General features: G+C 40.7%; 1 protein-coding gene across 1 annotated transcript in view; it reads right to left on the reverse strand.

Annotated features, from left to right (window-relative positions):
- The window catches only part of CCT6B (chaperonin containing TCP1 subunit 6B), a 39994-nt gene that overhangs the window by 24102 nt on the left and 6154 nt on the right, over positions 1-9738 (reverse strand). Inside the window, exons 4-5 of the mRNA XM_004707349.2 lie at positions 5087-5260; positions 3130-3233 (exon numbers count right to left, since the gene is read on the reverse strand). Of these exons, the coding sequence (XP_004707406.1) occupies positions 3130-3233; positions 5087-5260 (278 nt within the window). The remainder of the gene's footprint in view (positions 1-3129; positions 3234-5086; positions 5261-9738) is intronic.

The following is a 9738-nucleotide window of genomic DNA, read 5'->3' on the forward strand; positions in this document are numbered from 1 at the left end:
GATGGTCACTTCAAAAAAGCTCAAAGCACCAAGACAATATTTTAAATCCTTTAAAAACTGTATATAACTAATAATTTAGCCTCAAAATGTATAAACCAAAGCTGTCATAAATAAATCCACAATCACACTAAAATACATTGACATATCTCTCAGGAATTGACAGAAAAGCATTCAAAACATCAATAAAGATATAGAAAGTTTGGAAAAAAAGGATTAATAAACCTGATCCCTTGATCCAACTGGACATATACATAAAAGATATTTTACCACATTGGACGAATGTGTGGATTGTGATAAGAGATGTAAGAGCCTCCAATAAAAGTATTTTTTTAAAAAGATATTTTACAACTGCAGTATTCAGATTTTTTCAAGCACATAAAACATTTACAAAAACTGAACAGACATTAAGTCTTAAGGAAGTCTCAATCTCATGGAACATATTCTTTAACTATAATGTAATTAAACTAGAAAAGAATAGTAACCCAAAATTCCCCATGCATGGTGAAATTAAGAAACACAATTTCAATAGAAAATATGAGCACAATAAAACAATAAAGGGGAAAAAAGAGAAAGGAAAAAAAAGCAAGAGAAAAACAAGAAATGGACTGGGAAATTTAGATTAACAAATATTTAAGAGATCGATCAACCAAATGCAACGTGATGACTGTGCTTAAATCCTGATTCAAGCAAAACGAACAACAACAAATTATGAAACGACTATTGAAATGGGAACATGTGAGGGGAGGGACTTCAAAAAGGTCAGAAAAAGTAGTGGCATTAAAAGATAATGAATTTTTTTCACAAACATATTGAAGGCCTCTCATAGTATAAATGTGATGTTATTAAATAATTACCATATATACACGTGTATAAGTCAATTTTTTTCAGCACTTTTTTGTTGTTGCAGTTTTTGTGGTAAAATTGGGTGCTTTGGCTGATATTCGGGTGAGCTGATACTTGAGTATATAGGGTACTCATTTTTAGATGTGTTCATATCATGTGGCTACGTTAGGTTAAAAAAAGTATTTCAGTGGAGTTGAGATGGCATTCAGGTAGAATCACCCACCCAACACTCCTGTTGTTAGACCAGAAAATATAGCTGAGAGGAATTACAAAGAGGTACAAAAAGGGTGAGCATTGATGGTGGGGCAGGAGAAAGGTGAAAGGAAACAGAGGAAATATCTAGGAAGCAAAGCTATGGATAGAGGTATAAACAGAGGTGTACACTTATGTAAATATAGCAATTCATAAAAATAGAGATATTGGCCTATATACATATATATGGCAATACGTTGAGGTAGTGGACGGACTTTGGGCCTCTGCTCAAGCCTTCCCTCAATGTAAGAACACTTTGTTCTAACAACCTGGCATTCTGTGATGCTCACCCTCCTGACATGATCGCTGAAGACATAATGGGTGCACAAGCAAATGTGGTGAAGAAAGCTGATGGTGCCTGGCTATTAAAAGATATAGAGTCTAGAGTCTGAAAGGCTTGAAGTTAAACAAGTGGCCATCTAGAGTGCAGGGAAGTGCAGAGAAGCAACAAGCACACATAGAAGAAGTACACCAGCCTGTGTGATCATGAGGCGCTGGATCAGGTAACAGGCACCAGAAGCTCCAAAAAAACATATTGTTGAGAACGAGGGGGATCGGAGCAGAGACCCAAAGCGCATCTGTGGCCAATGGGATATCCCCTCACAGCAGGGTCACAAAGAAGGGAAGAGTCAACCAGGGTGCAGTATAGCACCAATGAAACACACAATATTCCTCTGGTTCCTTGAGGCTCCCTCACCCCCCACTATCATGACCCCAGTCCTGCCTTCCACTTCGGGCTAGATCAGAGCATGTGCACTTGTACAGATAAGAGCTCACAACACACCGAATCTAGTTCAGATAAACCCCTCGGAACAGAAATTAGGAATAGCGATACCAGGAGAGTAGGGGAAGGTGGGGAGAGGAGAGGATGAGGGCACCGATTTCAATGATCGACATATCACCACCACCCACCACTCTGGGGGTATGAGCAGCAGAAACTGTAGGGGAAGGGAGACAGTGGTCAGTGTAAGATAGGAAAATAATAATAATTTATAATTTATCAAGGGGTCACAAGGGTGGGAGGGGAGAGGGAAGAGCTGTTACCAAGGGCTCAAATATAAAGTAAATGTTTAGAAAATAATGATGGCAACATATGTACAAACATGCTTGATAAAATTGATATATGGATTATTATAAGAGCTCCCAATAAAATGATCTTTTAAAAAAATTTTTTTAAGTATTTTATATATACAGACTTCACCTGAAGTACTGCAGATGAAATATGGCTAAATTTACTTCAAAATAACCTTTCTTTGGTGGTGGGGAGTGTGGAAACAAAGAGACAGAGATACAGATGAAAGAATAGTTGGCCATATATTAAAAACTGATGAACACAGATGGCAGGTTCATGAGGACTCACTATTCTATTTGCCCTATTGTTATTTGAAGGGTCTTCAAAAAGTTCATAGAAAATGGAATTAAAAGTTAATGGAATTTTCCCATGAACTTTCTGAAGCTCCCTCGCAGACATTTGAAATTTCCCATGATAAAATGAGTTAAGTCCAAAACCAACAAGGTGCCATAGAGTCTGGGGCTCCTTAACATCTCTAACCTCTGCGCCTACAACCTTTGGCTCTCCCTGCAATAACAGGCACACTTTCAAGATCTGCAACTGGGATTCCCTCTGCTTAGAATACGCCTTTCATTTAGTCACATGGCTAGCCCCCTCATTACATGAGACCCCAGCAGAGTGGCCCTTCCCAGCAGAGTGGCCCTTCCCAGGTGCTACAAAGTCACTCATGTCCACGCTCCACTGCTCTAGCCTCTTCATTGCATTTCTCGTCACGTATGTATTCGTTTACTGTCTCTCTCTCCCCAGTAAGAATGTAAGTTCCTTAGGTAAGTTAATTTTGTTTTATTGACTCTTCATTCCCAGCACCGAGGACAGGGCCTAAGCTTCATGGTGACTACCTAATTAATACACGAATGAAACGGATGCCGGTTGGTGTTGAATGCAATGATTAATGAAAGAATACCTAAAGATAACCAACTATTCCAAAAAGCTACATAGTGTCAAAAAGTTTTATAATTTACTTTGTATCCATTTCTGATTTATGCTTCATCTCCACAATTTCTACCATGAAAAGATCAATAGGGTAACCTGGTCTTCTCACAGCCAAAACAGAGTCCACCACAGCCTGAAAGACAAGCAAATGAGAACAGTCAAGTATTTGGTCTCCTAGACTCCTTGCCCAGGTAAGCAACAGTCCAATTAAGCAGGGACAGGGATTCAGACTCCAAAAGAGTGTCTACCACGCTAGAAAACATAGAGCAAGGCCAAAAGGGGCCACTTTGTTAGGGACACTACTAATAACTAATGCCAAAGGATACTTGAGGGTATCATCAAATCTAACACATTCACTTTATAGAAACTGAGATCAACCTTAAGGGCTGAAGGTAAGGTTGAAGTGCAAGTCGTAAAGCCAGGAGCAGTATTTAAATGGCCAGCCCATTGCTCTTCCCACCAGTGATCCCCCCCGAAGAACACACTAGTGGGAAGGAGGAAGTCTAGTCTAAGGGAAGAGCCCACCTTTGCTGGTTCTATCAATATGAAGATTTCTTTCAAGTCTCGTGTTTTATCATGAAAAGTTTCCATGTCATAGGCAGGGAAAGATCCTGGGATGTTTGTGCGAGTTAAAGGCAACAGAAGTTAATACTGGTATACACACATCATTCTACAAGCAGATGCTTAAAAAGAGCTTAACTTACCATGGCATGCCATAAAATGTTTTCATATGAAAACAGTACTTGCCCCTAAAAATCCTAATGTACAATTGATCCTCCGGAAATACATGTCTTGTTTATTCTGCCCATAAACAATGACAATCTCAGAAACCCAGAGGGGTTGCTATGAGTTAGCACTGACTCAATGGCAGTGAGTTTATTATTGATTGTGCCACACGTCCTCAGGGATATATAATTTGATAAGTACAGCACAACACATCCTATTGCTTTGCTCAGAAAATAATTTGAAAATAACTGCCTATAGAAATTAAGGGATAAGGTATAATTGCCCTAAAAAATCATAATAAAGAAAAAAAACATATGTATCTTAGAAATGTTTACCCAAGGTAGCATAATCTTTGATCTGGGGGCCTCATCAAGAATAATGAAAAGAAAGCCCTCTGGAGGTTGAGAAACTCCATGTGTCCAGAGCTCCTAAAGAGTGGTCCCCTGTTCAGGAAGACTGGACCACTTGCTGAATAGGGACTCCCACTGCATCAAACGCAGCACGTCGTCAGAGTTTGTGTTCTGACTCCATTCAGCCAGAAATGGTCTGATCTGAATCTTATTTCCCAAGTGGGCTTTCCTGTTGGTCAGAACTGACCAGAAACAGCTCAAGTCTCATAGTCGGTTCAGGATTGATGTTTCACAAAGTCAACTAGGAGAGAGCGTTCTGATTTGTATGACAATCTTCTGTGAACTTGGTGGTTATGGATTGACCAATCCTGAAAACGCCTATGGTGCCAAATAGGCAACGCTGGAAAACACCATTATCAAAACAACAGCCACTTGACACAAGCCTTCTCAAAATATGCGGCCAGGCTGTCCTTTCAGTATATGCATATAGTCTACATTTAAACAGGAAGGAAGCAAACATGCATTTTCTAGCAGAGTTACTCTGCCTCATTAAAGTGGTAACCTTAACCCCCAGGCACACTGCCAAAAACAGCTTCCCCCCAGTACCCGCTCACATGTTCAAACCTAGAGAGCCCACGTACCACCCCAACAGCTTCCATGAGAGGATCCTCAGGCAGCCAACCCGATCACACTTAAAGTTTAGTATTGTGTTACCTCAGGAAAACTTTTCTACCTTTAGATAAATGGAGCCAATACTGTTCTGATGAAATCTAGTCTACAGTAAGTCTGCTAATGCTGGTTTCCATATCATATGTTCAAAAGAAGTGCCCGCAGTACTCCGCTACCTTACAAGGAAAGGGAAATATCACCAGGCTATACATGCTCGGAAAATACACCCTTAATTGCATACCTCTGTTAACACACCAGCCAGCTCAGCATGAACTTTAGTTTGCAAAGATGTTTGAGCCACTGCTAAGAGGATGTTTCTTTTCATCTCCTTCTTTACTTTAATGTCCTCCAAAACTTCAAGGGCTTTTGTCTTTGCCGCTTCAAATCCTTCAGTTATTATTCTAGGGTGCAGGCCCTATTAGAGCAACATAAGACTATAAACTATCAGTAAGCCATGCAAAAGAAAATTATCTTTTCTTATTACTATGTCCAAAATCTTAGTACTACCTCTATCACTGACACTAAATAGAGGTGTTTAAGTGTATGTATGTAATGTAAAAGATCTTTTTTCAATGCATATTTGAAACAATGCCATACTTACAGAAAAGTACAGCTCTAATTAAAAAAAAACCTGTAAGTCTTTTTTTGTGGAACAGAAGTAAAAATCAGAAAAGAGGCCAAGCTTATTTGTTGGATACAGACTGGTAGGACTTCCAAACCTATGGCTTTTAGATACCCTGCAGGTCTGGAGCTGAACTCACTCAGGGGTTAGAACAATCAACTACTCAAGGTCAAAGAGGCAGCATTTACCCAAGGACAGAGGGTCAGGAAGTAAGGAATGGAAACAGGAACCCCCAGGAGGAGCGACGGCACATTGAGGAAGTTGAAACGGATGAGTTGGAACAAAATGTGCATAAGTGGTTGGACCTAAAACGGATGGTCTGCCCCGTAAGCCTCCACCTAATAACAATAAAAAGGTATTTTTAATTGTATTTTTTTCTGAAAAGCATGACTATATTGTTCTTCAGTGAGTGCCCTTCTAAATGGGCACCAAAAAAACCTCCTTGGAAGCAGCACTGCCTTGCAGAAAAGGCAGACAGACATACACCACCTTAATCAAGTGATCAAAGTGAGCATTACACAGGGTCGCTGTGTGTCGGCACTGCCTCAATGACGGCGAGTTTGGTTTTTCAGAATGGGACAAATTAACACCATATGGCTGCTGGTATGATGCACTGCAAACATACCACCAACCGCTGATGCACGGCACCATACGCTGAGTCCAATCAGGAGCACACAGACCCAAGTTGAAGGACGCTGGCCTAAACTTTACTAGTGGCAGTGTCTTCGCATACACAAAGACTCAAGAACTAGTACAAAGATGTGACAACTAAACACAATGTATGAGCCTGGAGTCTCTTTTGCAATAAAAAGCATCATTGGGACAGGTGGGAAAATCAGAATCTAATCTGCAAATTAGATAATAGTACTGTATCCATGTGTCAGTATCAATATTGACTTAAGGCTTTAAATTATTATACTTTGATTACGTAAGATAACTCCTTCATTTTAAGAAATACACACTGAAATATTTAGGTGATCATGTCTGTAATTTATTCTCACACTCTTCAGGGAAAAAAGAAACATGTGCCTAGCTCACTTTCATATATAGGGGATACTCATACAATATACATATGATATTTCAAATGTATCATGTATACACATTTAGATGAGTGGGAAATACTTGGAAAATATGGTTGAAAAATATACGAATTCTTTGTAATACTCTTCCAACTTTACCATAGGTCTGAAATAAGACATAAAAATTTTAATAAAGAGTATTGTTTATCTGGCATAGTAATACACAAGTTTTTCTTTTTTTGTTTTACACAAGCTTTTTGAAAGCTGGTACTAGTCTAATTGCTTCCCTCCTTCCTTTACATTAGCCCTACAATTTAAGATGACATTTATTAAACATTGTGCCAGGCACTGTTCTGTTTTATATAATTTAATATAATCTTCTCAACAATGCCATGAGAGGGTGTTTTTATTATTTCAGATGAGAAACAGAGGTTTAAAGGGGTAACATGACTCACCTTCGATTAGCCAACAAGTAAGAGATGCAGTCAGGATGTGAACCCACAATACCCGACTCCAAAGCCCATGTTTGCTCGTGTTTTTTTTTCATTTCCTCCGTGTAGGACATCATAATCTCTCATCTGAACTAGCATGAGCACCTCCAGTGCTGATTCCTTGAAACTATCCCTCAGATATCAAACACGTAAAATGTCAGCGAGGCTGTATATCTCATCAATATGTTAATGTTTGTTCCATAACACAGATGGGCTACAGCATCGGCTTCTTGGCTGATATGCTGTATGCCGTCTGTGGTCGAGCCCACTCACCTACTTCCTGAGATCCAGAATGGTCGCCATTTCAAAGAAAAGTGACCCAACAGAGAGAGGAAATCACCAAACAAACTCATTGATAACACACAGTAAAATCCTGCTGAAGACACTGTAATTCAAAAATGATAGCAGCAGTACATCATTAGAGAGCTGCCAGAAATTCAAGCCTGATTCACACGAGGACATGGGATGAGGGCGATCATTGCTGATGTCAGAAGGATCTTGGTGGAAAGCAGAGGATGCCAGAAAGATGCTTACATGTTGTTTTACTGACTGTGCAAAGGCAGTTACCTGCATAGGTCATGACGGGAATTCCAAGTAACGGCATTGTGCTCATGCAGAACCTGTACATAGATCAAGAGGCAGTCATTTGGACAGTCAAGCGCATGCTGCATGGTTTTAAATCAATAAAGGTGTGTGTCAGGGTAGTAACATCTTCTCACCATATTCAATCAGTATGGTGAGGAAATCATTTGAGAAGCTGCACTATATGGAGAACGACACAACATTAGGTATAGAGAAAAACTCATTAACAACCGTATTTGCTGAAAGCGAAGAGGATTTGAAGCACTCACTGATGAAAATCAAAGACGATAGCTTTCAAAATGGATTATGCCTCAACATGAAGAAAACAAAAATCCTCACAACTGGACCAGCAAGTAACATAACAATGGAATCAATGAAGTTGTCAAGGATTTCATTTTAAGTTGGATGCATAATCAATGCCCATGGAAGCCATTACCAAGAAATCGAACAATGTATTACATGGGCAAATCTGCTGCAAAAGATCTCTTTAAAAGTATTCAGAAGCAAAGATAGCACTTTGAGGACTGAGGTGCGCCTGATCCAAGCCATGGTATTGTCATTGCTTCCTACGTCCCTGCTGGACAATGAACACGGAAGACCAGCGAAGACTCTATACACGTGGATTATGGTATTGGCAAAGAATATTGACTATCCTGCGGACTGCCAAAAGAGCACACAAATCTGTCTTGGAAGAAATCCAGCCAGATTACTTCTTAGAAAGGATGGTGAGACTTTGTTTTCCCAGACTTTGGACATGCTATCCGGAGGGAGCAGTTCCCGGAGAAGGCGGAGAGCTGGTGAGAAAGAGGAAGACCCTCGAGGAGATGGGTGGGAGACAGGGGCTCCCTCAGTGAACTGAGACAGAGTAATGACTGTAAGGATGGTGCCGGGCCAGGCAGTGTCACTAGAAAACAAACAACGAGACAGCGAACCCGAGCACTCCACTTCCTGTCTCGTCTCCACTACCGTCCAATCACTTTAAACTCCAGCCACACCCACAAGGAGAGCTCCACACACACCCCCAGCAGCTCCAGGGGAGAGAGACTGGGCGTCCTACTCCTGTGCCCAGTTACAAGCTCAGAAAACCCACAAGGGGTCGCTATGAGTCAGCATTGACTCGATGGCCCTTGAGTTTACTTTGGTTCTACACATGCCAGGTTACTTGTGTGCCTCTGTTCGTGTTGTACCTTCTACCTGGAATGCCATTTCCTTACTCCTCACTCATTCATCTGGCTCACGCCTTTTCCTCCCGAAGACTTGGCCCCAAACTGTACTTCCTCCAGCAAACGCTTCTCAACAATTCCTGGCTAGTTAAGGCTATGGAGCCCTGCTCCTCAGTGCTCCTCAGATAGCCTGTGGACATCCGGCTCTATCTCGAAACTGCCACTCTTTCCTCCTTCTGTTGGTGTTTGTCAGCATAACCCCCTCCCCGTCAAATGCCTTTATTCCTACCCCAACCTTAATGTTTCATAGGTTTTTCTCTTCATCCTGTGCTTCATAGGAAGCCCACACACCGCTCAAGATGTAGAACAACCTGACTAGCCTAACTCAGTTTCCCCAAAAAGTGTTACTGACCTGGGATGGACATAAAGGAAGAGTTGGTGCCAGCATGTGAAAGGATTTATAGTCCACTGTGGGGCCAGAGTCTTTTCCTTTCCTTCTCCTGCTGGATGTTAAACTAAGGGAAGCAAGTAATTCGGATTTTCCCTGGGAATCTTACTTTCATGATATAAATAAGCCTTAGGAAGAAATAGCATTGCAGGTGGAGAAGCTAAGAGACAGCAAAGACCTGGGTATCAAATAACTGATTAAATTTTTTAATCACTCAAGCCTAGGGCCTGCTTTATCACTCTATGTTCTGTTATAGACGATAATCAGTTCCTTATGGTTTGAGTTTCAAATTTCTACTACTTACAGCCCAAAACATAGTAACTGATATAAGAAGCAAGCACTGAATTAATGTACAATTCCCAATACTAAATGAAACATAAAGAAACAGTAACTTCGGTAATTGGATTAGGTTTTGTTGAAATGATCCTTGAAAGAGGGCAAATGCAAAAACGTACTTGGAAAAGCGAGCTAAGTGATGCCAAGAAAAGAACACAGGTTAAAGAAAGTCCCGAGAAGCCAAAGGGAAGGTATTGTTTCTATCTCCACAGGGAAAGAGGGACCAGACTTC

Source organism: Echinops telfairi, unplaced genomic scaffold (assembly GCF_000313985.2).
Source record: "Echinops telfairi isolate 266 unplaced genomic scaffold, ASM31398v2 ScPeMD7_7458;HRSCAF=8496, whole genome shotgun sequence".
NCBI classification, from domain to species: domain Eukaryota; kingdom Metazoa; phylum Chordata; class Mammalia; order Afrosoricida; family Tenrecidae; genus Echinops; species Echinops telfairi.